General features: G+C 48.1%; 1 protein-coding gene across 5 annotated transcripts in view; it reads left to right on the top strand.

The window, feature by feature from the left end:
- The window catches only part of NAV2 (neuron navigator 2), a 697375-nt gene that overhangs the window by 623729 nt on the left and 45799 nt on the right, over positions 1-27847 (top strand). For all 5 annotated transcript variants that reach the window (XM_087433096.1, XM_087433094.1, XM_087433097.1 and 2 more), the window contains 6 exons: positions 6109-6400; positions 7149-7851; positions 10828-11295; positions 16150-16310; positions 17709-17897; positions 23885-23937. In XM_087433096.1, coding sequence (XP_087289222.1) covers positions 6109-6400; positions 7149-7851; positions 10828-11295; positions 16150-16310; positions 17709-17897; positions 23885-23937 — 1866 coding nt within the window. The remainder of the gene's footprint in view (positions 1-6108; positions 6401-7148; positions 7852-10827; positions 11296-16149; positions 16311-17708; positions 17898-23884; positions 23938-27847) is intronic.

Here is a 27847-nt window from a genome sequence, read left to right as displayed (position 1 = left end):
CTTCTTGAGTTTTCATTTTAGCCAGAATTTCTAATTATTGTGGGGAGTAAGGGTGGGTGGTGGTGACTGTGAAGAAAAAAAGCTACGCAGATGAAGGAGGCACAAAGATTTTGGGAGTGCTGGTAATGTTTTATATCTTGATCTGAGTGGTAGTTATGTAAGGATGTTAACTTGATAAAATTTATTCAAGCTATCTACTGAAGATTGTGCATTTAGTATATGAATGTTATACCTCAATAAAAAACTCCTAAGCCATGCTGCCTGAGAGTGATCACTGTTAAATCAGTGACTAGACACAAGTTAGAAACACCCAGCCAGCCTGGGTCCCTGCCACCTACCACTTGCCAAATGTCAGCATATCCACCAGTTTTCCTTTCCTAGTTGACACTATTTCTTTTTCTGAGACTCATTATAATTTCAAGGTAACAACAACCAAGCTTCTAGACTGTCCTTAGGTACTGAGGTGAGGAACCCAGAGGGAGAGACAGAAAGAGTGAGAGATGAGTAAATCACTAGGTTTCTCTTTTGTTTACTTGCAAGGTAGGAAGAGGCTTGCTCCTAAGATGCACGGTGAGCCGACCAAGCACTGTAGGAGCGATCTCCTTGTCTTTGTTCCCCTCCCACAAAGCTGGAGTTGGAGTCTGTTTTCCACACTGACACAGAGTCAACATCTGGGTTTTACAAATGACTTCCTATCTGGTACACTTGAATTTGGTTAATACCGGGGCCCCCTTGTCTTTGACCAGCTCTTTGCTTTCATCTCGCGAATGTCACATCAGAAAAGGCTCAGGAATAGTACACAAACATATGTTTTGATCAAGATCAGAAAGTTAATTTCAAAGGATGTAAAGGGTTTAATATTCATTGGGTTGTTTTCTGCTATAAAACTACCTAAATTTAAAATGTTTAAAGAAAAACTAGGCAAGTAGGTCTTGGAATAAAATAAATGCAGACTCGCACCAATAGTTACTAAGACTCCTACTGAGATGGTTTCTTTGGCATCCCTTCGTTCCTGTCCAGGGAGCATCTCCAAATATTTGAATGACCGTAAATCGCAGCCTCCTCCCCTCCTCCCCTGTACCACTTGGAGGAATGCTAAGGGCCATTACTCCTCTCTGAGCAGCATCAGGCAACGGGAGGATGTGCACTGCCATCCTTCCCCAGGGCTCCTTCAGGTTTCTGTCACATACTGATTTCTCCTGGATGAACGGGCAGCACACAGTGCCCCAGGCAAGGCATGGAGAGGCAGGAAGAAGGGGCTTGGCGGGTCCACCAGGAAAGCAGATTGAGGACAGGCTGCCTGCCTAGGTTTTCATATTTGAAAAGCCTCTGAGGAGCAGCTAAGGGAACTATGTCTAAGGCACCAGGAAGTTGTTGTCTGGACAGCAAAGGAGCAGCCTCGTTTAGCTTACTGAAGAGGAAGAGGGGGTTAACAGAGCAAACCGTCCTTGGGAGATGGAAGAACCCTGTGTCTGTGAGTGACTGTGTCCTCAAGGAAGTTGAGGAGCGCTGAGGGTGCCCTCGAGGGGGCACACACGCCCAGGTTCCCAGCACTGGGCGTCTGTGCTCACTGCTCCTCCTCCGCCTGCTGGGCAGAGAAGCCCCATCCTGAGGTCTGAGAGCCCTTGACTCACTTGCTCCAGGAGAGCTGGTGGACCCGGTCGGGCAGCCACACCAGGTTCCCGTGTCAGGTAGAAGGTATGGACTTTGATATCAGGGTTGAACTCTTCACTCTGTGATGTCCTTGGATAAGCTAATCAGCCTCTCCAAGCCTCTGCCTCCTCATCTATAAAATGATACTAATTAGACCTGTCCTGAAGGGTGTGTGAGGGTGACATGGAAATGCTTGATCTGAACATGCTCTCTCGGTGCCTGATTCTCAGCAGTTGCTCAGGAGTTACCTTCTTCCTTAATTTCCTCTGGATTACCTGTCCCTCTGCCTCCCTCCTCCATTCATGTCAGGAACTAAAAGTTGCCTGTGTTCCAAATATATTTTGTTTGTAGTTTCAGAGCAGTTCATCCTGTATTTTGCAGCATTTTATTTTTAGAACAATGTGTGGTGGCAGAGGACTTTAACAAATACGCATCTCTCCCCACGTGTTCATCTATCCATTCCTGTCCTTAGTCATTCAGTATTTCCTCTCAGTTCTATGGAAGGTTCCATTCCAGGTGCCGAGATGCAGAGAAGCACACGTCAAGATTCCTGCCATTTTCGCTGCCTGTGAAATTTTTAATAAAATACACAGGGCGACAAAGATAATTCCATGTGAGTTTATTTTGTGCTACTCAAGGAAATGAAACTGTGAATTCTGTGGCAAGAATTCCTGTCCTGTGTGGCCTTAGTGAGCCAGGAGCTCTCTGGATCTTCTCTGGGTATTGGTCTCGATGTAGAGATCGAGTTTGGCTGGGGGTGAGGAGGGGCGCCCTTCTGCCCACCTTCTGGGGGCTGCTTGTGACTTCAGGCAAGTTATTTTCCTCTTCGCACCTCTATTTTCCTGGTCTTTAAAATATAGATAATTGTACAAGCTCAGAGGACTAGATGAGTTAATGAGGTATGTATAGGGACACAGAGCCTGGCAGGAAAAGTGGCAAGTGATGATGCTGATAATTATTTCTGTGATAATTATCAGGGCTCCAGCTTCAGTCAGTTCAGTCTCTTGATCTGCAGGGGCTATGGGGATGAGGAGGGCAGTGTCCCTGGCTTCTAGAGGCTTGTGGCCCAATAGCAGAAAGGACAAGTACCCTGTTCACCCTAATGCAAGACAGAAATGGGGTAAATGCTCAAGTGCTGGGGATTTTCAGAGGCAGCAGGGTCGGTGACAAAGGAGCCACTGTTTGAATTCCCGCCACATTGAGCTCATTGCGTCCACTATCAGCTCTCTAGGACACCCATCTATTATCATCCCCGTTTTATACACAAGGTAATAATCTCAGAGGAGTTAAGCCACCTCCTCCAGGATCACACACAGCAAGGAGTGGCAGCACCCAGTTTGAACTCCATGCCCATGCTCTTCCCCTACATCGTGGCACGAGGCCCCAAGCTCACCCCTCAGGCCGCACCTTGGATCCACCCCTCACGCTCCCCTCTGCCACCCCGAGGAAGCTGGGCCCTCAGTGGTGAACTCTCCCCCCTCAGGTACTTCCCCCCTTCTCTCTTGGGTGTCGATTGAGTATGTGGACTTGCAGGTAAGGGCAGCAGGAAAATCCTTCTAAAAGGAGGGGCCATTTGAGATGGGAACCACTGACAAAGGCAGAGAGCAAAGGGGATGGTACAGCTCTTTGTGCGTCCCCATGTGGCCGTCCTGCTGCCCTGCTGGTGTAAGCTCTGGGAACAGAGAGGCTGGGACTTTTGCATCTTTGATCCTTGTGGTGCCACCACGTGATCTGGCTCATAGCTCAGGAAAGGTTGGCTAGGGAGATGTGAACTCGAAGCCAATAGAGTGTCCCAGGGCAGGTGCCTGCTGTGCAGAGTAGAGCTGGGAAGGCTACCTCCCTGGACCAAGGCTGGGGGTGTGATGACTGGATGGTTGTTCTTTCCGGGGGTGGGGGGTGGATTCAAGCTGCAGTCCTGGACCAGGGCCATGTGTACTGTCTCTGCCATTGGTGGAGTCAGAGTGCTGGGGGTCCCCAGCCAGCCAGCATGGAAGGACGATCTGCTGGGTACTGTGTCCGGTGCTGCTGGCATGCAGACATGTCTCATGACCTCGGACTTCTCCTCCACGTCTGGTGGAGTGGTTAAGGGGTGGGCTCTGTGGACTCTCTGGAACACTTGCATCTCCACCTCCTCGCTGTGTGACCTTGGGCACTTTTCTTTACCACTCTGTGCCTCAGTTTTCTCATGAAAATGGAGAATATGAACTGGGTTTTGGTGAGGATTAAATTAAATGATACCTGTAAAGCACTTTCACCCAGCACCTAGCACATAGTAAGTGCTCAATAAACTCTAGTTGTTTCTTCTGCTGTTAGCACCACTACAGTTTGATTGGGGGAAATAAGGAATAGGACCATTAAAAGAATAACTAATGCAGTAAGCCGGGATGTGGTATGGGGTACACCCAGGGTGAGGTACACTTCTTAGAATGTGTTAGGATGTACTCGGACATAAGCTCCGGGCGGTTAATGGTTTGTATTTGTCGTGGTATTCCCAGTGCCCATAATCTTGCCCGGCACAGAGTGGCACCTGGTAAATGTTTGTTGGGTGAATGCTTCCCAAGCCAAGCCCTTTCCTGACTCAGGACCTTTGCACATGCTCTTCATGCTGCCTGGCATGCTCCTCCCTAAACTCTTCTTTTAGTGTCTTCCCCTTCTGTAGGGCACTTCTTCGGAATGGCCTTACCTGGCCACCTCCCACACCCCCACCATCATAATCTAAGTTACGTCAGTGCCTGTATTTCTCTCAGACTCCCTGTCCTTTTTCTTATATCATTCTTCAAAATTCACAATTACACATTTGTTTGTATTCATTTATCTAATCTCTGCCTCTTTCACTGGATCGTAAATTCCATGACAGGTGGGAACCAATCTTACCCGCAGATCCTCAGAACCCCCCATTGTACCTGGCAGACAGCGGGCATGGAGTTGGTTCTGGTTGAATGAATATCCTGGAAGTGGTGAGAGGAGGAGAGCGCTGGGCTGGGGTGGTGGCACACGGGGTGGGTAACTTGAGTTTCCGCTCATCTGTAGCACTGAGAGGAAGACAGTGCTCCTCACCTGCTCACCCTCATGGTGATGGCGGCCGGGGTCAGGTGGGACCGTGTATTCAAGTGTGCTGTCACCTGAAAGCCTGTGTTCGTGTGTTTACTGGTTTACTCATCAAGCCTCGGTTGGGCTCCTGTCTGTGCCCAGATGTCGGAAGGCCTCTGTCTGTGTCCCTCGCCGCAGCTGAATGAGGAGCTCCCACGGTCGAGGGGTGTTCTTGTCCTCCTCACAGCCCTGGCGCCCAGCGCCTAGCGGGAACTCAGCGTGTGTGTGAGGAACAACCGAACAAATGAAGCAGCAGAGGGTGGCTGCCGTGGATGAGTGGACTTCACAGAGGGTGAAGGGGTTGAGGGAGGGAGAGAGAGGGGCTGTGGTGGTGATGGAGGCGATTGACCTTGGGCTGCTTGCCCTGCACAGCCAGTGTACCCGTGCAGGAAGGCATGTGTCCTCGTCTTGGACGACAGGCATCCGGCCTGATTCTTGCCAGGTCTCGTGTCAATGTCCTGCCTTGCCGAGCTTGCTGACTCTTGCTAGTTAAGTACAGCAGGTATGGGACTCGGATCGAGCCTAGCCACCCCAAAGTGCTGCTGACCTCCGCCCCCATTCCCTGCCCTGCTTCTCCCTCCTGGTATCTCCTTGGACTGGCCCCAGCCCCTGGGGAGGCCCCCGACGCGTTCTGCTTAGCGTTCTGCCTTTTCACTGCAGCAAATCATTAACATCACGCTTCTGTCCCCTCCTGGGTTCCAGGGCCAGCAGGTCAGGGCTCTTCCAAAGAAAGCTGGCTAATTATATCCCTTGTCTGAATGAAATCCCACAAGCGGAGTGAAGCAGTGGTGTATAAAGGGAGCTGGGGTGGGAGCTTTCAGTGCTGTGGGGAAGTGGCTGTGCGGGTTCGTCTTCTCAGCCCCTCTCCCCCTGATACTAGCAGCCGCCCTGCTCGCTTCCTCGCACGCTCGGTGTGTTCCACTGTGGCGCTGTGCTGGATCCTAAGATCTCGCTGCCAGCGGAGTGAGGGGGAGACGGCAGAACAAAGAGAAGGGAGGCTGGAAGCCGGATAGGGATCAGGCCGCTGAGCCAGGGGAGGCTTGTCGCCAAGTGCAGAGTTGGTAGCTGAACTCTTGTCCCTTCTCCGTCTGATGGCAGTTCTCCCTGGGGCTCTTTCCGCTTTGCCCTTGGCGCTTGTTACCCTCTCCCTCACTCCCTTCTAGGACATAACTATAATCTTTACTTTCCTTGGACAAAGAAAATCAGCCTTTCTGACAAGATAACCAGAGGACAAAGGCCCAGACATTTCAAAGTCGTTATCTTTAGTCTCTCCCTTAACTCTTCCATCATATCAGCATTTTGCTCTGGGGTGAGGGGCTCCCTAGCCCCGATTTGGGAAGGGCTAATTCTGAGTCTCCTCTGCAGACCGACGCCGAGAAGCACTCGCAGGTGGAGAGGAATTCCCTGTGGTCTGGCGATGACGTCAAGAAGTCAGACGGAGGGTCGGACAGCGGCATAAAGATGGAGCCAGGGTCCAAGTGGAGGCGGAACCCCTCGGACGTGTCCGACGAGTCCGACAAGAGCACTTCGGGCAAGAAGAACCCCGTCATCTCCCAGACAGGCTCGTGGCGGCGAGGCATGACGGCTCAGGTGGGCATCACCGTGCCCAGGACGAAGGCGGCCGCCCCAGCAGGCACGCTGAAGACCCCAGGAACTGGTGAGTGAGAGGCGAGCACTGTCTTGCATCTGCAGGTGCCCATTTGAAAACCTTAATCACTCCAGCAAGGACCTGATGTGGTTTTTAAGTCCCTATAAATGCTCAGTTATTTCTTCTTAGGGTTTAGTCTCTGCTAATAACCAGCTTTCAGAAACATTCCCACCCCTACCTTTTTCCAAGTGGAAACAGGTAAGTGTGAGAGCCTCTTAAACTCTGCAGATGGTTCAGCTGCGGAAGCGTACTGAATTGGTTTAACCACGTGTGCAGGGTCAGAGCTAACACACCCAGTGCAGGCTGTTCCAGGGCGGGTGTGTACCAGCTGTTGGTGTGTTGAGCTGGTGTCTGTGATTTAGGGATGTGTGTGAACAAGGGCAGTGTTTTTGCTGGAAGGCAGGAGTACCTCCTGAAATGTTAGGGACAGCTCTTTAATGGACGGGGGAGAATGGTCAGCAGAAGGCAGGCTCCCTTTCCCGGACAGATCAGTGAGTGGCTGGCTTTGCTTCATTCTGGGTAAATTTAGACTGCTTTGCAAATGAGTAAAATCACTGACATCTCCTAAAAGCCTTACGGTGACAGTAGTAGACGAGATTCTCTTTATAAAAAGCTCTTGCTTCTGCCTCCCAAGGGTACTACTTTCCCCAGGGAGAAAGTGAGCCAGTTCTTCCGAGGAGGGGAGAATTTTAAACAGACTGAGCTGGATGAGCTGGCGTCTTGGTTTGCAGGCTAACCTTGCTGATTTCTCTCTTAGGAAAAACAGACGATGCAAAGGTGTCTGAGAAAGGAAGGCTTTCACCCAGAGCCTCCCAGGTGAAGCGCTCCCCGTCAGACGCAGGCCGCAGCAGTGGCGACGAATCCAAAAAGCCCCTCCCCAGCAGCTCCAGGGCACCCTCTGCCAACGCCAACAGCTTTGGGTTCAAGAAGCAGAGCGGCTCGGCCGCTGGGCTGGCCATGATCACAGCCAGCGGGGCCACTGTCACCAGCAGGTCAGCCACACTGGGCAAAATCCCAAAGTCGTCTGCACTTGTTGGTCGGTCTGCTGGTCGGAAGACGAGCATGGATGGGGGTCAGAATCAGGACGATGGGTACCTGTCCCTCAGCTCCCGGACAAACTTGCAGTACCGGAGTTTGCCAAGGCCCAGTAAGTCCACCAACCGAAATGGGGCCGGGAACAGATCTAGCACCAGCAGCATAGATTCCAACATCAGCAGCAAGTCAGCAGGCCTGCCGGTGCCCAAGCTGAGGGAGCCTTCCAAGACGGCCCTGGGCAGCTCTCTGCCAGGTCTGGTCAACCAGACAGATAAGGAGAAAGGCATCTCATCGGACAACGAGAGTGTGGCTTCCTGTAACTCAGTGAAGGTGACCCCGGCAGCGCAGCCTGTGTCCAGCGCCGCTCAGGCCACTCTCCAGCCAGGGGCCAAGTACCCTGATGTGGCCTCTCCCACACTCCGCAGGTAAGTGGGTAAATGGCACTGAGTAGAACTGGAGGATGTGGAATGGCATCCTGGATTAATAAATTCCTGTTTCTTAGTTAAAGCAGCCTCTGTTTTTCTCCACCTCAGTCCTAGGGTAAAGCTGTTATCCTGCCAGCAGTTTTGTAGCCAACTGATTATTTTCCCATTTGGGATGAAAAACTTAAGCCTCTGGAATCAGTTATCTTGGGTTCCAATCCTGGGTCCACCTTAGTTAGCTACCATGTAACCTTTAAAAATTCTGCCTCCGTTTCCTCATCTGTAAAATGGGGATGATGAGGATACCTACCTGAGAGTTCCCGTGAAGATTAATCTATGTGGGCAAGTCTGGCCCATAGTGAGTACTCAGTAAAAGTTAGCAACCATCCAAGATGAGATCTTAATGCCCCCTTAGGTCTAGGTGGGTAGCTCAGGGGAAGCAGACAATTTTTTTTCTTGTCTTGCTAATTCTGTGGCTGAGATTCCTCATCATTATGCCAGACAGGGATCTTGGCCAGATCCTTTTCTCAAATAGTCCAATATCCCCTACATACTTTTTTATACTGCATGCATAATTCCAAATTAGTCTCTGAAATTTTAACTTCCTTAAGAAAAAAACCTCTTAGAGCAGAAGTGTTTCTGCAAAAAAGAGAAACTGATTTCCTATGACCTTAAAAAGGCATTTTCCCGCATTTCCACACTGAGTGGAAATTTTTACATGAAAATATTGTTTCCTGTTTTTTTTGTGTGTGTGTGTGAGGAAGATCAGCCCTGAGCTAACATCTGTCGCGAATCCTCCTCTTTTTGCTGAGGAAGACTGGCCCTGGGCTAACATCCATGCCCATCTTCCTCTACTTTGTATGAGATGCCGCCACAGCATGGCCTGACAAGTGGTGTGTCGGTGCGTGCCCGGGATCCAAACCCCAGGCCGCCGCAGCAGAGCACGCACACTTAACTGCTACGCCACCGGGCCAGCCCCTAATTTCTTGGTTTTTAAAAGTTTCTTTCAAATTTATACAACTTTTGCCTGTTCATATTATCTCATTATAATATCCAAGGGACCGTCCTCAAATTGCAGCTACCCAGGACAGAGCCCATCCCATCTTCTCAGGAGACTTCTTGTCATAGCAAAGAGTAAGTCCCAAGAATAGAAAATTAAGCAGTGAAAAAAGAAAAATTATGTGCACATGTACATATTTGGGGATGAATCGGAATGTTTGAAAAGATTTCAGAAGAAACATTCCACATGAAAGGTGTAATGAAGCTGTTCACTGTTCTTTGTCTAGACTTGATTATTAGAATTTCAGTAATGATTATTTTTTCAGGGGAAGGTCCTATCGGGCTGCTCTTTGTTGTTTTAACAGACTGCCTTGTAAATGAAAATTTTCTCTGCTTCTTGCCTCAAGTATTATATGTAATATTCGCTCTTTGGTATTATAGATTTCCTTTCATAACTACAAAGGCATTTTACGAGACCCTTAGGGTAGTGTAATAGAATACTTGAGAATGCAGGGAGCTTCTTCACCTCTCCATGCAGCACCTTCTAGCCAGTCCCTGGTAATTACATTTTTCCTAAATCGTGAAGATGTTCTCAGTTCTCTCGTTGTGCATTAGTATGGAGAAGAGAAATATTAGGTGAAGTGTGATAGCTCTTTTCAAACGATTTGAATGACTACCAGACAAAAGATCGGGCTTCTTCTGTGTGGTTACGCGTAGCAGGATTAGGAGCAATGAGTACAAGTCAGAAGAAGATGGAGCCGATTTTGGTTTTCTAACAATCGGAAGTGCTTGGCGATGGAGCACGTTACCCTTTGAAGTAGTGAGGTCTCTGTCCCTGGAAGTATGTAAACATTCTAAAGCCAAGATTCTGCCATAGGATATTTCATTCTCTGATTGTCACCAGGCAAAAAGTGTTTCTCATCTCACCAGACATTGTAGTGAGGATTGTGTGTTTTTCTGTTTCTACAGTAATTGAGATTTATAAGGACTGTTTGGAGAGGACAGAGATCAAACTCACACCCTTTTGAGTAGCAGTGTGAGAGGCAGCCTGCCTATCATAATATGCAGTAGTTTCGTCACTTTTCAGAGAAACCTGTTCCCCTAGGGGAGTAAGGGATAGAATAAAGCCTTCTCATTCCTAGAGCATGTACCGCCCCTGACTTAAAGGCAATTCTGCCATTCCACCAGCGGCCCCACTGCCCATGCAGGAGGGAGACGTTTGTGCCATTCCTGTATTCTGACAGCACATTTTTGGTCGTGAGCAGAGGGGAGATGGCATGGAATGGTATTTCTGTGTATCTGCCACAGAGCCACAGTTGAACCCATGTGTCTGGTCTAACGTCTTGTGAACGCAGCAGGGTCTCTGTGCACCTTGTTGGGTACTACCAGCTCTGTGGCCCTCAGGGACATCATCTTTCAGGTTGGGCTTTCCCTTGAGGATAAATCCGTGAAGATGCTTTTCCCAGGCCCCATCCAGATCTAGACTCATGTTCTTGATTCTACATGTTGTGCTTCGAGATCAAAGAAACCGAATCCCTTGGAGTTGATCTGTCGTAAACTGAGTGCCTGCCTTGTGCCTGGGGTCACGAATACAAAGATGGTTAAGACAGCTCTTCTCCCTCTAGATGTTTCCTGGGCTGGACAGTTTTCTAGTTACTCTATTTATGGAAAGAAAGGGAAGCAAGATCTTGGGCCAGTGTGGATAGGCCTATATAAAATTATTCCCCATCGCCCTTTGTCTCAGAGCCAGGGTCTCAGCTGCAGCCTAGAACTTGAAGCTGGAGCCTGTGATGCACCAGCGTCCAGGCCCACTGTGTGGCGGCCTTTCCCAATGGAGCGCTTGTAGCCACGTCAGTAGGCATGACCGTGCCCTCCTTCCCCAGGCCCCTCACGCTCCTATCCCTGTGCCCCACCTACTTGAACAGCTCGGCGCCCTCGGCTCTGGGTGTTCAACCTGCACAACTCTTTGTCTCTTCACAGACTCTTTGGTGGGAAGCCTACCAAGCAAGTGCCCATCTCCACAGCTGAAAACATGAAAAATTCAGTGGTCATCTCCAATCCTCATGCCACCTTGACCCAGCAAGGTAACCTAGAATCCCCCTCAGGCAGCGGCGTCCTGAGCAGCGGGGGCAGCAGTCCTCTCTACAGTAAGAACGTGGACATCAACCAGTCTCCTTTAGCCTCCAGCCCCAGCTCAGCCCACTCAGGCCCCTCCAACAGCCTCACCTGGGGCACCAATGCCAGCAGCTCCTCGGCAGTGAGCAAGGACGGCCTGGGCTTCCAGTCCGTCAGCAGCCTCCACACCAGCTGTGAGTCCATTGACATCTCCCTCAGCAGTGGAGGGGGGCTGAGTCACAACTCCTCCACTGGCCTCCTTGCCGCCTCGAAGGACGACCCCCTGACTCCCTTTGTCAGAACCAACAGTGTGAAGACCACACTGTCGGAAAGGTTGGTGCTCTGCATTTGGCTGCCTGTATCTCTCAGAAAGACCCCCTTCCAGGATTCAGAAGATTACGGGAGGAATCCCAAGTGTTAGTTCACCTTTGCCTGGGAGATTTCTCTCTTTCTAATCACTGCTGTCTTTCCATGGGGAAGCCAGTTTGGGATGGAATTAAGCTCGACTCTGTTTCCTGTTATCTTTTTCATTGTGATTATTCTCAATAACCTCAAAGGCTGAGGGCTGCTGGACATCTCTTGGGTCATATTTAATGCTTCCGTTTGGAATGGCATTCCGCCTTTGAAATCCTTCCATTTCATTCTGTTTGTTCGTCAGCTGCGTCCTTCCCCTCCACTTGTAATTGTGCAGGCAGAGTAGGGTGGCTGCAGCCATGGACCGTGTGGTAGGATGTTCTCTAGGCAGCTGGTTCGATTTGGTGGTCATCATGGCAAACCCCCCACTACTGAAGGGCTGCGGCCAGAGTGGTAGGAATCAAGACCCAGCAGCGTCCTCAGAGCTCTGGATTTCACTGCAGGAGTGATGGGTCCGGTTTCTGCACCTAGGGAAGAAAGTCTGGGGATGAGAAAAATGTTCTAATCATTGTATATAACAACACCTCCCACCCCCTTTCTTCCAATCTAATGTTCCTTCTCTTGTTTTCTACCTGCCTGGACTTCTAGCCCTCTCTCTTCCCCCGCCGCTAGCCCTAAGTTCTGCAGAAGTACTCTGCCCAGGAAACAGGACAGGTAATGCCATTGTAGGCCGCGGACCCCACCGAACCCCTAGGTTCCTCTGTCCGTCTGTGTCAAGCCAGATGTTGTGTGTAAGGCTGTTGGCCTGAGGCTTCCGCTTGTGTTCATGGCTCCAGTGTACCCTGTGACCCCCCGACATGCCAGTGAGGGTCTGTTCTGCTGTCCACTGAAGCCCCATGAGAGGTGAAGTTGGGCTGGCCCCACCCTTCCTAGCTTGGGAGGGAATCGCAAACCCCCCCACTTGACCTGGGGCGGCGTGGCGGGGCTGGAGCCCTCACTTGCATCTCAGCGTGGCATGCTCCTGCTTCCCACCCTTCCCACCCACCTCCCTGTCCAAGACCAGAAATGACCTACCACCCACCGTGCAGCTTGGCCCTCACCTCCGTCTCCCCACCCCTACTCTGCACGCAGCTGGCTCTGCTCCCTTTCGGAGTCTTTTGCTGCAGTTGGCTGGCTATGTCCTGCAGGCTGCTGTTCTGTGTGCCCATTTCCTGTGATGATGAGGAAAGAGAATATGTGGAGTGTTGCGACTTTACAAACGGAGAGGCTCGTTTGCCCCCAACCGCCCTGTGGGTGGGCCTCAGAGAGGGATATTGACCTTAAATTTGTGGGGGAGCCATGGCTTGGCCAAACATAATAAGCATGTGTTGTTTCATGCTAAAAAAAAAAAATTAATGGAAACCCTCTTCACCCTATCAACAGCAAAAACTTTGTTTTTGTCAGACTCACAGACCAAGCCTTTAAACCCTTGTTCTTTGGAGATCTGAATGCCTTGACTTTATCAGCTCGCAAGTTGTAACATGCCCCGACCCGGGCCCAGGGCTCGGCTCCTAGATACACGCCCAACAAGGGCCACAGAAACTGAGAGAGACCTGGAATTCTCTTCATTACAGATGAATTCCAAATATGCACACCGCTGGCCTCTTGAAACCCTGCACCAAGTGCCTTCTCTCACTTAAAGTCATCGCCAGTGGCATAGGGGGTGGGCTGGAGTCAGGGGTGCAGGGAAGCTGGCATCTCCCTCTCTGAGAAGCAGTGGTGGTGCAGAGGGCAACTGGGCAGCGGAAGGCACGGGCTCTGCTTCGAGGTGGGGCAGCCCGAGTTTTGCTTTGAAGCTGTGGAAAGGAGGAACAATTGGGGTTGAGTGGCTCAGGCCCCCTGGCGACTTGGGGCACAATATGCAGTGCTGTCAGGGCAGGCCAGGATTGGCTTTCTTTTGTTTCCATGGGTGTGGGTGTGTTGCATGCGCTGCTGGATAAGGGAGCACTCTCAGGTGCAGTGTTTCTTCCTCCAGACCTCCTCGGCCCTCCTTAGCCTCTCCCTGCCCACACTACCCGCTTTCCCTGTGCTTCTTGTCGTTCTCACTGTTGTTTTGACTTTCCTACAGTGACCCGCACCTTGATAGGAACACTTTGCCTAAGAAAGGACTCAGGTATCTGTGTTTCCTCCTTGCATCCGTGCCCTCTGGTGTGGCTTTGGGGCTTGGCTCTGTGGCTCCCATGGCTGGTGGGGGATCGGGCTGGGCTGGGGTCCCTGCTTTGGGCACGCAGCAGGACCCTTTGGACGACGGCGCTCCCCTCGCACCCTCGTTCTCATCTCTCCATTTGTTGGCTTATTTGCTTGAGCAGAGGCTGTGCTTTTTCAGGCTTGATGTGGTGAAACCATCTCATGAAAAGCATTCCGGGGCGAGCCCAGAGAGCAGTTACTGCTGCTGCTGAGGCCGGCGGGCTCGTCGCTGAGCGCTTCACCATGACCGTTCTGTCTACGGGCTGTCTTCTGAGAGAGACGACATGACTTGTAGCATGTTGATTTGTTAGCCAGGACCAGGGCAAAGGAGGAGAGAAATGTTTCCCCCAAGTTTGAAAATATTTAACTTTTCGGCCCATGGAAAATGGCTAAAGACAGTTACTTTGCACTTGTCTAAACACTCAAGTAGGAAATTGGGTCAGTTTTCAATGCCCATAAGACGTGGGTGTGATCACTTTTTGGTGAAAAGAAAGAAAAGAGTACAAGGAGGGAACGCCCTTTCATTCATTGTCAGTCGTGGCCGGGGCTCATTTTCGGTGCTGGTCCTGGTGAAACAAGATGCTACAAGTCCCCATTGCTCACGCAGTCGCCTTCACGTTGCCACGCAGAGGAGCTGAGTTCTGACGCCTGCCCCTGGTCTCAGCGTCTCATGGTTGCAGCTGTCATTTCTCCTGCTCGCTCAACATCTTCTTCGTGGCATTGGCTTCACCCTGCACTAAGCATTAAGTGCTTTTGCAAAAAATGAAACTTGGAATGAAATGTTTCATTGCTGTCATGTATGTCTGTAGTTAATAACCTGCAGCTCTTAAGGCTGAGAGCATGTTGAACAGTAACGTGAGGTAGGTATCAATGCTTCCTTTCAATAGGAGCTCCGAGTAAAGCCCATTCTAAGAATCTAAGAATAAAAGTATTGAGAAATCCCGCAACAGATGTCCTGTGGGAAGAAGTTCAGCAGTGCGGCTGTAGAAGGGGGAACCGGCAAGGCCTTTTGTACATAACAGTTTTCTTCATGCCGGGGAAGGCTGCTTGTCTGCGACCATGCAAGATGCTTTAACGATGGCCACTCGTAATATGTGTTTGACAATGATGCCCCACTCTTGCCCCGAGAGGAAGCTAACCTCTCTAAATATTAACATTTCGAAATGCTGTATATATTTCTGGAACAGACCTATCCTATCAAAATTATGTAGCTCTAGCTATTTAAAATTGGTTTTTAAAAATTCAGAGTAGGGTTATGTGATGGGCTATCTTTAGGCAATTCATGGGACCTAGAAATTTCATGTCCATCATCTATATAAAAACATTGAGGAAGAAACATTTTTATGTTCCCTTGCACTCGGACTCTCCTTTTCTAGCTCACTCCCTCCATACACAAGCATATCCAATACCAACACACCAATAACTCCTTTTTTTAAGCCAAAGAAATCCCACTATTTATGTAATTGGTAGTCACTCCATGGTGATCTGTTTATAAGTCCAAGGGGACTCTGGCCACTTGGGCACTTTAGAAATTCGAGATGGCTGCCTGTGGGCATAATGAGAAGAGCATGGATTTTTTTTTTTTTTTTTTTTTTGTGAGGAGGACCAGCCCTGAGCTAACATCCAATGCCAATCCTCCTCTTTTTTTGCTGAGGAAGACTGGCCCTGGGCTAACATCCGTGCCCATCTTCCTCCACTTTATATGGGACGCCGCCACAGCATGGCCTAACAAGCGGTGCGTCGGTGCGCACCCGGGATCCGAACCGGCGAACCCCGGGCCGCCACAGCGGAACGTGTGCACCTAACCGCTTGCGCCACCGGGCCGGCCCGAGCATGGATTTTTGAATCAAAAAAATATCGATTGAAATCTCTGCATGTGACCCAAGGCAGGATCTCAGATGGGAGTGATAGCATCTGCATCGCTGGATGGGTCCGAGGCTTCAGCGAGATAGTATCTGTGAAGTCACCTCGCTCATTGGAGACACTCAGTAAATCGTTAACCAAACATGTTTCAGAATAAATGACGAGGTGGACCACATGACTTCTGAAGACCCCTCCCCTGAGTGAAACCCAGTGATTTGGGTTCCTTTTGTGAAGACTTGTGTATGCTAGACGGCAGCAAGCTCCGTAAGCATGCGTGTCCTCCCACCTTCCTTTACACGTCTGGTTCTGATACGCTGGTTCACGGCCGCTCACTTGTGCTGTAGAATGCAGATGCCACGAGTTATCTATTTAAAGCCTCCTCAGAGCCGTAACAGCAGCTCGTGTCTTGCTTCAGTCCCATCAAGGTGGTTTGACATGACACTGTCATGAATCAACATGTTACAGATACGCCCAGTGACGGCTCTTCTGAGCATTTACCAATCTTGCTCCCTTTATGTATTCCCTCCAAACTGAAAGGAATTGCAATGTTCCCCAAAGGCAGCCAAGTAGCAAAAAAGGTTTTAAGAAACTTCGTAAGTTTCAGGACGTGTAGTGATCTGATTTTTATTTTAAGGTCATCTTTGGATATACATTTTCTTTTCCTATGTTTATCATCAGCTCCACAGAGTTCATCTTCATAAGCGTTGTTCATAGTTAATCCCAGCTTGGTTTTCGTCTGTCCAGGTATACTCCCACCTCCCAGCTTCGCACACAAGAAGATGCAAAAGAATGGTTACGGTCCCACTCAGCAGGAGGCCTGCAGGACACCGCCGCCAATTCACCTTTTTCCTCTGGCTCTAGTGTAACTTCTCCCTCCGGAACAAGATTCAACTTTTCCCAGCTTGGTAAGTAGCCACTTGTTGCTAGTCGTGTTAATCAGTTCCATAGGGCAGAGGTTATCCTGTCTTTTGAAAGAGACATGTAGTCTCATCACTCTCAGGATCTGATCAGCCCTCAGCAATGTAGTTTGATTACCGGAGATTAATAGCAAAAGAAATAGAAAAAATAGAAAAGTTCTTGGTACTCTAATCAGTACTTTTCTTTATATGGTTGATATAGGTAGGATTATAGCAAAGAGTAAACCATCCCATTCTTGAGAAGAAGCTATTCTGTTTCTAAGACCTCTGAAGAAGTGGGTTTTATAGCATATTCCATGTTTGGTCATCCTCATTGCTTTATTAAGCTGGAAATAGAAATCAGGTTTTGATTGCACAAGTATTCTTGGAAATACCTCTACTGGCATAATGCTTTGCCTGGCACAGTGGAGAGAGGAAAAGACTTTTTAATACAGTCCCTGCTCACATGTCAATGGAGTCTTTTCAAGAGACAAACACACCCACACAGACTCATAAATAGGGTGAAAGGAACCATCCAAAGCTTTATAGGAAACTGTGTAAAAACTGATATGATCAGATAGCAAGTATTATATACAGTTAGAAAAAGGAGCCATCAGTCTTGGCTGGAATGACTGGGGAAGGTTACGTGAAGATGGCAGGATGGGAGCTGAGCTGTGGAGGACTGATGGGGGACAGAATCTTTCTAGTCTCGTCTCACTCTTTAGAGAGGCAGCCTTTTCTGAAGATTGTGAATAATAAACTCAGAGTCTTTAAGGACAAGTGTGCCTTGTAATCAAGTAAGGCTTAACCCTTCATGTTTAATTAACAAAATAGATACTTCTGAAAATATTATACATTACTAAAATGGACAGGATTTTAATAAGAAAGCCGGTTTTGGCCAAGGTAAATAAGCCCCCTTTGCATTGAAGCTCTTTAGGCACCATTATTAAATGTTCCCCATCTGAGGCGATGAGACCTGTGTTCATATTGTTCTTTCCCAGCCATAACTCTTTGAGGCAAGAGTTTCTTGTCATGTACAAATGCTTCCCATCTGATCAAAAGCCCAGTTGGACTATTTTGGGCTTTTGGCTTTAGGGAGGATAGTTCCAGATGAGCCCAGGGAGTAATTAGCTCATGCCTGGAAGGTGACACGAGCTTGTCTGAACGTGCCAAGTTGGAGAGCGGAGGCCCAGAGCCTTGCTTTGGAACTGACCCACCTTTCCTCCCTTATTTTTAGCTCTAAGTGTGTATCTCAAATGCTGATGTGACTACCTTTTAGAAAATAGACAGGGGAGAGAAGTTGGCAGGGCTACATATGGCTGATAATAAGCAGCCTCTCTTCGTCACCATCCAGGATTTGAACAGACATGAATTTCTAACCTTTTGATCCCATTCCTTTAATTCCAGCGAGTCCCACCACTGTCACTCAGATGAGCTTGTCCAACCCGACCATGCTGAGAACCCACAGCCTCTCCAACGCTGATGGGCAGTATGACCCGTACACTGACAGCCGCTTCCGCAACAGCTCCATGTCCCTGGATGAGAAGAGCAGAACCATGAGCCGCTCGGGCTCCTTCCGGGATGGATTTGAAGAAGGTAAGCAGAGAGACTCGCTATCACCCAGGTTATGCGGTGCAGTTAATGTTCCTCTGTGCCGAGTTCACCTTGTTGACCTGAGGGCCACCTGTCCACCTGTAAGTGCTTCCAACTCGCCCTCTTACTCTGGGGTCGGGCTGGGGAACTCTGTATAGTAAGATCTGACTCTTAATTAACCTCACAGGACTCCAGGGAAGAGGCTGCTCATAAAATACTGGTGAATGTAGAGCTGACCAAGTTCTGCTCTAAGCTTTTCTCTCTCCGACTTGGGCCGTAGCCCATATTGGCCTGTGCCCTCATCTTGGGGTTCAGCCCCCAGATCGCCATCCTGACAGAGCAGTATCTGGAGCGTTCACTTCCCTGGGCTGATGCACCCCTATGGCTCTGGGGGCCTGTGGGCAGCCCTCCTCTCTGCTCCACTCCATAATTTTCTATTTCTATACTCAAGCATTAGGTTTTTAAGTTTATTGTGTTCAGTTATGCCCTTTTCCTTCTTTGCTGGCTAATCATGACTCTTTTGGGTTGGATTTTTATGGTTTGTTCGTTTTAATCAGAATTTTGGGAGAAAAATAGTGTGGGCAACTTTGCCAGCCATCTTCCTAACTCAGTTCATTTCTCTTTCCCTTTGTTCCTTCACTGAAGTTGTACGTTAGGGGAGCGAGCAGGCAAAATGCTGTGGAGGGACGTCACCCCCAAAAGCTTCCCAGAGATGGGCTGACAGCATGTTGGAGGCAGGGCTCGTGGACTAGTGGCTAAGGGTGTGAAGTAGGACCACCAGGGTTTGAATTCCAGCTCCGCTACTTCTCTGGCATATGATCTTGGGCAATTACTTCACCTCTTTGTGCCTCTGTATTTTCACCAATAAAATGGGAGGAATGATAGTACCCAGCTCACAGAATTACAAGAATTAAATGAGAAGATATATATGTAGATCAACCCAATAATGTTATTATGTGTCACAGTCTGTGGACTCAGCCTCAGCATTGCTGTCCTGGCAGCTGGAAGTCCCCAGGCTGAGGATGGGGGCTCTTGGAGCAAGAGGACCCCAGGCTGAGGGCTGTGTCTCTAGTTGTGCCTTTTTTTTTTTTTTGCCAGTGACAGAACAGAATGTGGGAGGGGATCATAGAGGCTTCCCTCTGCTCCGATCCCTGTGAGAGCAGGGAAATATGCCCAGCATCCTCCAGGTGGGAAAGAACAAACTTGTGATTGATTAGGAAATCCTGAAGCAGTCAAGAGGGGGAGAGATGCAGGATACAGGATTCTGCTTGCCCAGTGTTCTTTTTTATAAGTTTCGGTGGAGTTGCAGAGCGGCTGCCCCTGGTTAATCTGCGTAGCCACTTCATTCTCTCCGCCCTGATTTATGTATCGTTTGCATCCAGTGACATCCAGTGAGCAGACGCAAGTCTGTAAATCCATATATGGGAACCCGCAGGGACAGAGGAGCGAGGAGGGGTGGAGCCTGAGTTACTGAGAGTGTTTTGCTAGACTGAAGAGCTAGACATTAGTGCTGTAACCACTCAGAGCAGTAGTAGTGGAGGCTGTGTTGACCCTAAGGTGAAGGAGTAGGCCATTTGTCTTGAGCTCTTTTCTAGTCAGTGTGCTAGCCAAGCACAGCCACAGAGCGTTTCCCAGCCCTCCTGATGACGACTCGCATATGGAGCGTGTCTTGGGCCCGCCCTATTCATCTTCCCTGTCATGTGTGTACCTGAGTGAACCATGTTCAGTACTGAAACTTGTCCAAACAAGCACACTTCGCCTCATAAAGGTCCAGGGCCATTACAGCATCATCATCAGATAGCTTTTATTTATTCCATCTGGAATCAAGCTGTCAGGCAGCACAAATGTGGAATATCTGGGGCGTCCAAGTGACATTGATAGAAAGTGCTTGCCCACAAGCAGTGTCTAGACTTCTGTAAACCTAATGATTCGTGATGATAGGGAACTGAAGCGCAGAGGTAAAACTCAAATTTGGGGGCAAGGGGTAGGGACTGCTGTTGATAATCTACAAACACGTGACATTTTCATCTTTGGGGAAATTTGGCATCAGATTGATTTTATTTCTTCCAAGGCTATTTCATTACACAAACAAAATAGGGCTTGTGCAATTAGGTGTTGGTAATTCCATTGAGTGAAGACTTTTTTTTTTTCCTTTTGAATTTATAAATCCCCGACCTTGCAGAAACAGCTGGGGAAAAAATTCACATCTCACGTTTGGACCAAATAGAACCTCCTTATAAGAGTCAGGTAGGTATATTATACCAGAAAGCAGGATGGAAATTCAGGAAGAATTAGAACAGCTACCTGTCGGAGATTTTTGTGGGATTTAATTAGTGCTTTCCATTTTGAAGGAAGTAGGAGTCATAAATATGTTGATTAGGTACAGGCATGGCCCAAATGCAACCTTTCAAAGTTATTTCAGGTAAATGAATTTCCATCAGATGCATTATGCAATCTTAAAGTCAGCTTTAATAGCGTACATGCAGGGAGATGCTTGAGGCATTTTTAAAATGGATGTCTTTGGAGGAAAAAACATCCAGTGACTTGAGCAATTATCCCTAAGAGCCAGTGCGATCTAAACCAGTTCCTGTGGAATCCACAGGAACAGAGCAGCTCATTAACAAGTAAATCTTGTATTGTAGCTCGCTTGTGTTTCTAGCCCCTAAGTTACACTTGTGATGAAATCCTGGCACCTGCATGGTTAGCAGTGTGACTGGGTAAGGGGCTTGACCCTGCTCAGCCTGTTTCCTGTCCACTAAAATGTGGAAAATCATTGTCCTTGCTTCTCAAGGTTGGAGAGCAGATGAGGTGAGAGAAATCCTGGAAAGCACTTAGCAAAATGACTTTTAAGGGGTTTATAGTAAGTACTTGATCATTGGTAGCTATTGTGATAATTGTCATGTTTTGTTTTACCCTTCTCCCCAAGAGCCATTTCATCCCCCTTTTGTTTGTGGCAAAATTGAGGCAGAAGAAGTGACCTTGGGATTTGATGTGCCAAGACTAGGTCCCAAACTCTCGATCCTCAGCCCTCTGTGTACTCAGTCCTGCCTTGACATTTGGCTCTGCCTTCTCACAGCTGGGCTTTCTTACCTGTCCTAAGCGCACCCTGATCCCTCATCCGTGTGTTCTCTCGGTTTAGTTCTGCTTCCTTTGCTGGTTGAGAGGACGATCCGTTAGCATCTCATTCTCACTGGCTGCGGAAGTACCCAGTGGCAGAGTGAGAAGCACCGTGCAATGCCTAGATTCACATGCCTCTTCTGCTCCTGACCAGCTGTGTGTGCCTGGCCACGTCTCTTAGCCTCTCTGGGCCTTAATTTACTCTTTCGTTAATTAGGGTGGAAACTCCTGCCCTGTCTGGGAATATTACCTACAAATTCTCTGTGTTGATGGGGATCACTTCAAACAATAGTATAAATGAGAAAGTGCTTTGATTTTTGAGGCTGAATATGTGTATGAAATGCCCGTGTGTGACATCAAGGCATTTGGTGGCCTTATTGGCCAGAATATGCCTGGTTGTTTCATTCTGCCTAGTGATTTCACCTGGTGCTTTAGGTAGGGGTGAAATGAGATTCTTCTCAAATATGCATTTTTTGCTTGTGTGGTCCCACTTTGTGCCTATGTCTAGATTCACTGAGGGGCTTAGGAAACCATTCTAAAAAATACCAAAAGGCTTTACCAAAAAAAATGCCCTCAGAAACCAGTACACCAGGTCACTCCAGGGCAGAGCAATCTCCAGACTTCTGGCCAGCAGATCCTGTTCCTGAATGCTGTGTGACCTTAAGCAGGTCATTTAACCTCTCTGGGTTTCAGATTACTCAATGGCAGAGATGGCCTAGTTATTCTCATGGTTCCTTGTAATTTCGAAATTTTGAAGGAACAGGTATAGGGAAGAAAATGCATAGCATGCTTTCGCTGTTCTGGCTTTGTGAACCTCATATGCATTTTGTTGTCCAGAAGTATCCAGGCCACATAACCCAGGCTCTGACTTGGCTCAATTCACTTGAAGGAGGGCCAATGGCAACGGTTCAGGCAAGCCACATTCAGTTTGGAGTTGATTCTGGAAATCGAGGAATCTTTCTTTGGACCACCGCCTTGCTGTTGCTATTTACCAAGTGAGAGGAGTTAATTACAGAGAAAAATAATTACCTTCCCCCAAAGCCTGCCGGATGTGCTCTTCTCTGCCTGAAGCCCCAGCTTACACTGAGATATTGATGAAGGCAGTGTCAGTAAGTCTATGTGAATGAGGTAAAGAAGTATGAAAGAAAAAACTTCCATCTTCCAGCAGCCATAGGCCGCAGAGCAGCTGTATGCAGGCCTCTGGAGTGGGCGTCTGGCAGGGCGGTATGATTAAAGGGAGGCTACATGTTACCTGCATGTCTTCCCCTAACTTGACCTCCAATATAATCTCCCCACTTCTGTGTGTGTCATAGGGCTAGAGTAACATACCCCTTGGGAACATTGGGCCACTAGGTTGGGGCGTGAGAGGCCTCTGTTAATGTGTGCACATATTAACTCAGAAAGCCATTATTGGCCGTTAACACCTTAAACTGATTTTTTATGGAGCATGGGCCAGATGAGTCCTAGATGGAGGAGAACCCCGGGCAGCGCTAAGGAAGGTAGATGTGAGTGATGATGCAGGGATGGCCTCAGAGCAACAGGCACCTGCTAAGAGAAAAGAGGGCTGGTGGGGCCAGCCAGGAGCTATGTGGGCTCAGAGGAGCGAGGAAGCCCATCTGGGTGGCAGTCAGGGAAGTGAAGAAAGGCTCCATGGAGAAGACATGGTTTGAGCTGATCTGGAGTTTCGGACAGGCAGAGATGAGAAGCATCCTAAACAATGGGAGCTGCATGGGCAGACTCTGGGGCAGGAAAGTTCTACCTAGGGCATGCTTGAGAGCAAGGTGCTGAATTCAAAGTATGATGGGAATGCAGAAAGGAAGAATGGGAGGTCGGGAGGTTTGCTGGGAAGACAGTGTGGAGGCACCTGAGTGCTAGGCTGAGCTGTTCTTCAGACACCTTGTGGGCAGGTAGCTTCTGCCAACTGCTAATCCAGGTTGAGTTCACTTCTGGGGTGGTAAGTGAAAGCCGTTGAGTATACACGGGAAGTTACTCCTGAACCCCCCACTCTCAGACCCCGGGTGATGGCGCACGTGGGAGTGGAGGCATTGCACCTGTGGTCGGGAAAGCTGCGCCCAGTTAAGAGGCCTGGGATGTCTCCACAGGCATAATTCTGTATTTCAAATGAATAACAAGAAAATACTAAAGAATCGGGTTCCCAAAAAGAGAAGTTGATCAGAATACCTAGTCCTAGAAAAGACCATGCTTTGAAATTACATGAAAACAAATAATAAAGTGTCTCTACTGGCTAGGGGCAGGAGGGGGTGCTAAGAGGGTACGAGGATGGCTCTAAGTCAGAAAGTACCAGTCACAAACAGAAAGGAGGACACCACCTGCTTGTCACTTTGTACACATGATAGAAATCGAATGAAAGCATCTAGATTTCAGTCAGTGGAAATGTTTTCTAAACCAGTGTTATGCTACGTGGACATCTAGAATGAATTTACTATGGTTAGCAGCCTCCTGTGTTCAAAATAATCAGCTCGTCTTTTTGCATACAAGTGACAGATGCTGGCAGAGTATAAAATATATATGCAACACAATCTCAACCCTGAAGGAACACATTCGAGAACAGAATGGAATAAAACCTGCTGGAGCGATAACACGTTGCCTCCGGGTAGTAGAATTATGAGTCACACAGGTTATGGCCGTGAGTGTGCTTCTTAACACTTCTCTGCACTTGAAAATTTTTGTTCAATAATCATGTATTATTTTGCAAGTCAGGGGGGAAAAAAGTATGTAGAAGGTTGTAGAAAACAATGTGGTATGGAACAGTGACTTCCTGAGTTTCTCTTCCCCTCCCCCTTTTTGGCTCCATAGCAGCCAGCTGTGATTCACATTTTTTTCCTTTTCTGTTTTTTTTTTCTTTTTTTTAGTTCATGGATCTTCGCTCTCCTTGGTTTCCAGCACGTCATCCATTTATTCTACAGTGAGTATGAATCAATGCTGTGTGGCTATGATCCTATGAGCTGGGGTCCTTTATCAAGTGTGTCAATGATAAAATACAAGCATTTCTCCTAGAGAAAGTATTTCCGTCATAAGGGGGTCAATTAATTAGGGAACAAGATTTGAAATTCACAAACAGCTATTGATTATAGTGTACCAACCAATAAATCAGGAACTGGCAGCTTTGTTAAAGTGGCGTTGAGCTTTGGGTGGTAACTGGTTAGAACGTGTGGGAAGCCTTGGCCACCTGCTGGTAGATTTGGAAAGGAAAGACCTTGAACAACTTATTAATCTTCTGTCTGCCTCATTTTCTTTATCTGTAAAGTAGAAAGAATAGCAGTCCTTACCTTGTGAAGTTGTAATGAGATTAAATGTTATGAAGACTACAGTTCACTCAATATACATTCCTCGAGGACAAGAACTTGTTCTGTTTGTATTCCTAGGGCCGAAGGCAGGGCCTCGCCCATACTAGGTGTTCAAAAAAGAGCTTTGAATGAAGTTAGAAAATGCATGTAAAGCAATGACTACGGTGCACAGATTAAGCCCTCGTAAATGTTAGCCATCACCAATGAGAGGCCTTCTGGACAAAAGCCAGATGTGAGCAAATATGTTGCGGGATTTGTGCAATGGTGCTTACTTTTTGTAGCTGTATACATAACTATTTCTCTTAAAAACTTTAATTTTGGAATTCCTGTAGGGAAAAAAATCATTTTGTTAGTTGAGAATTCTGTAGTTCTTAATTCCATGGAGACAAATGTTTTAATAATTCAGTTTTGAGTAATGCCAGGTTTCTGGGCTATAGCAGGATGAACTGTATACAGCCCCATGTAAGTAAAAGGCCATCCCAGAATCAAGTTAGAGAGACCAGAGACGACATTCTTTCTCAGGCCCATAATGAGCAGACTTCAGTGATTGCTGACATGGTCTGATTTGAAGGACCTAGAAACACTTTCTTCTGCTCCTAGCCGCCTCGTTCCTCCAACTCCAAAATACCTCTTTGCTCAGCTGGTCATCTTGTCTGAACTTTAGTCACAGAGTCCTGGCTTTCATTTACAGGCTTTAATATGGTCACCTTGGGGAGGGGTTATTTAAGCTATTATCTACTAAGGGAGCGTAGAGGTGGCCTTCTGTCAGCTAATGCGTACACGAAGTCCTTTCTTCTAGAAGGAAACTCTGTGATATGGGGACCAGAGATGGTACTTCCAAACCTAGATTCACTTCTTCAACAGTATTTACTGGCAGTAAGTATGTGCCAGGCTCTGGTCTAAGCCCCAAGGATATGGTTGTGGTGGAGAGAGCAGGCTGTAGCTGATAGAGAAGGCCGGGGGCACCAGAGGGCACCGAGGGATCCAGGACTCTAGTTCCACAGTGTTAGTGCAGAGCAGCCATAGCAGACACATCAGGGCCCAAGCCCATGTTTTCCCAGTGGGTTCCCTGTCATCACAGAGGGGATGGGCCCTTCTCAAAAGAGTGGAAAGTGGGGACTGGCCTGCATTAGCCAGCCTTGGAGAGAAAGAGCATGAGTTTCTCCACCTGTGACAGTTCAGGTGCAGGAAACCATCACATGCCATTGCCAGCTGCACCCGCTCGTGCCAACCTCTGAAAGTTCTCGCAAAGGCCTCTCTTCCAGCAGCTCTCATTCGGGGTGTGGACGTGAAGCTGGTATTTTCATGAAATTTGAGATTGCCCTTTCCATGTTGATATAAATTCACAAATTACCAAAGACCTAATAATAATGATTTTTAATTCCATGTTTATCTGGATAGCAAGAGACTCGAGGCCTCATCTTAGTTTTTCTCACTATGTGGCTTTGGTCCTTCAAATCAGACCATGTCAGCAATCACTGAAGTCTGCTCATTATGGGCCTGAGAAAGAATGTCATCTCTGGTCTCTCTAACTTGATTCTGGGATGGCCTTTTACTTACATGGGGCTGTATACAGTTCATCCTGCTATATAGCCCAGAAACCTGGCATTACTCAAAACTGAATTATTAAAACATTTGTCTCCATGGAATTAAGAACTACAGAATTCTCAACTAACAAAATCACCTCCTTATTCTGGTGTCTCTCAGTTTTGCCCTTGGTGTTGGGGAGCTAGGCGAGGTTGTCTCTGAGTGCCCACAACCTCTGACATCCCGCCAGGCTTGGAGTCCAAGGTTCCCATTTACTCTCCTTTACATGAGCCTTCTCTGAGAATATAGGTCACTTTTGCAGACTTTAAAAAAAATAGTCTAACATTTGAATATTTTCTTGCTGGAGTAGTCTGCTAATTCCAGGGAAAACTGCAAGTCTGGCTAGACTCTGCTCCACCCAGCACCGACATGTGGTCCCTTATCTATTCTTAGCAACGTGGCCTTCTAACTGTGGTGATGAAATTCTGAAATAATGCTCAGGCACCTTTGTAAATGGTAAGGTGAACAAGTTCTTATTTGTTGTCTAAAAAGAGATCTGTGGAGTCTCTTAAGTTGCCACCAACCCAGACCAAAGAGTCTGTTTAATAGCTGAGTGTTTTATAAGCTCTTCTTGGATGATAGGTTTTTCTCCTGAAATCTCTGTAATTCTTGGATATTCAAGAATGCTCATTCTGGCTAAAATTTGCCTATAATTTTAGTTACGAAGGAAAGAAAAGGCAACATGATGCTAAACAACTGATGAGGAGAAGCCACGGCCAGCCCTTGGAATAGAGAGACTCCAAGAGGCCACCTCTGGGATCAGACTTGCTTTTGTGGTTGGTAGGGAGCACAGCTGAGTTCCCAGGGGAACTGCTAAATGGAGGGAGGCCCAGAGCTTCGCTTAGAGTTCCCAGATGTAAGGAAGATCAGCCGCAGCTGGGGACGAGATGCAAAACACATGATCTCTCCAGGCTGCTGTTGAGAACCAGGGCACAACCCCAGAGACAGGTGGGCACAGTACAGGCAGTGGCAGAGGCTTGGGGAAGGAGTGTTAGGCAGGCCTGTTGGTAGAAGTGTTTAAAAGCAGGGCTGGTCCGATGTAGATGGCTCAGCCTGCTCACAGGCCTCCACTAGCCCGGCAGTTGTCAGATAGTGACGGTGAGAATGTGACATTCTCACCGCCCACTTTTCTCCTTTGGAGCAGACTCAGAAGGCAGGGGCCTTGTTTCTGGAAAGCTGCTGTGAGAAAGTAGCTGTAGCAGAAGAGCAGGGGAAGGTGCTGCTTAAGATCGTAGGCCCTGGAGCCAGACCCGCTGGGCTCCAATCCCAGCTCCTCCGCTTACCGTACGCCATGGCCTTGGGCAAATGAGTTCGCCTCCTGTGCCTCAGTTTCCTCATCTGCAAAACAGAAGGCAATAGTGTCGGTACCTCTTATGAGGATTAAATGAATAACGAATGTAAAGTGCTTGGAACAGTCTCTGGCTCATGGTCAGTGTTCAATACATGCTACTTATTATCACCAGAATCCGAGCAACGTGAGGTGAGGGGCTTGGTCATGTGCACAGCTGTGTCCCAGATTCTTAAAACAGTGCCTGGCACAGAGTAGGAAATCAATTAATACTTGATAGGTGGTGGTGGTGGGTATGGATAGATGGACAGAAAGACAAAGAGGGATGGATGAATATTATCAGGGAGGAGTAAGCCCTGAGGACATCGCCCAGTCTTCTCCAGAAAGTGTTTCTTAGATAAGGAGATTGTCCAGCTATGTGACTTAAGGCAAGATTCCTAACCTCTCTGAGCCTCAGAAGGGATACAGACCTACATTATGGGATTTCTGCAAGGATTAAATGATTTTGCCCCCATGTATCTAAAATTTAGTTGCTGTTGTTGGAAGGCAGCCTAGAGGGGGGCCCCTCTTGAGCAGGATCAGGAGTGAGGGCACTGGGGGGCAGGGGTGAAGGGAGATCAGACAGGAAGCAGCCACCCCCTGCCCCAGCTGAC

Source organism: Ceratotherium simum, chromosome 7 (assembly GCF_057802395.1).
Source record: "Ceratotherium simum simum isolate JZ-2026a chromosome 7, ASM5780239v1, whole genome shotgun sequence".
Taxonomy (NCBI): Eukaryota; Metazoa; Chordata; class Mammalia; order Perissodactyla; family Rhinocerotidae; genus Ceratotherium; species Ceratotherium simum.
Note: the sequence above shows the minus strand (reverse complement) of the source record. Positions and strands in the feature narration are given on the sequence as shown.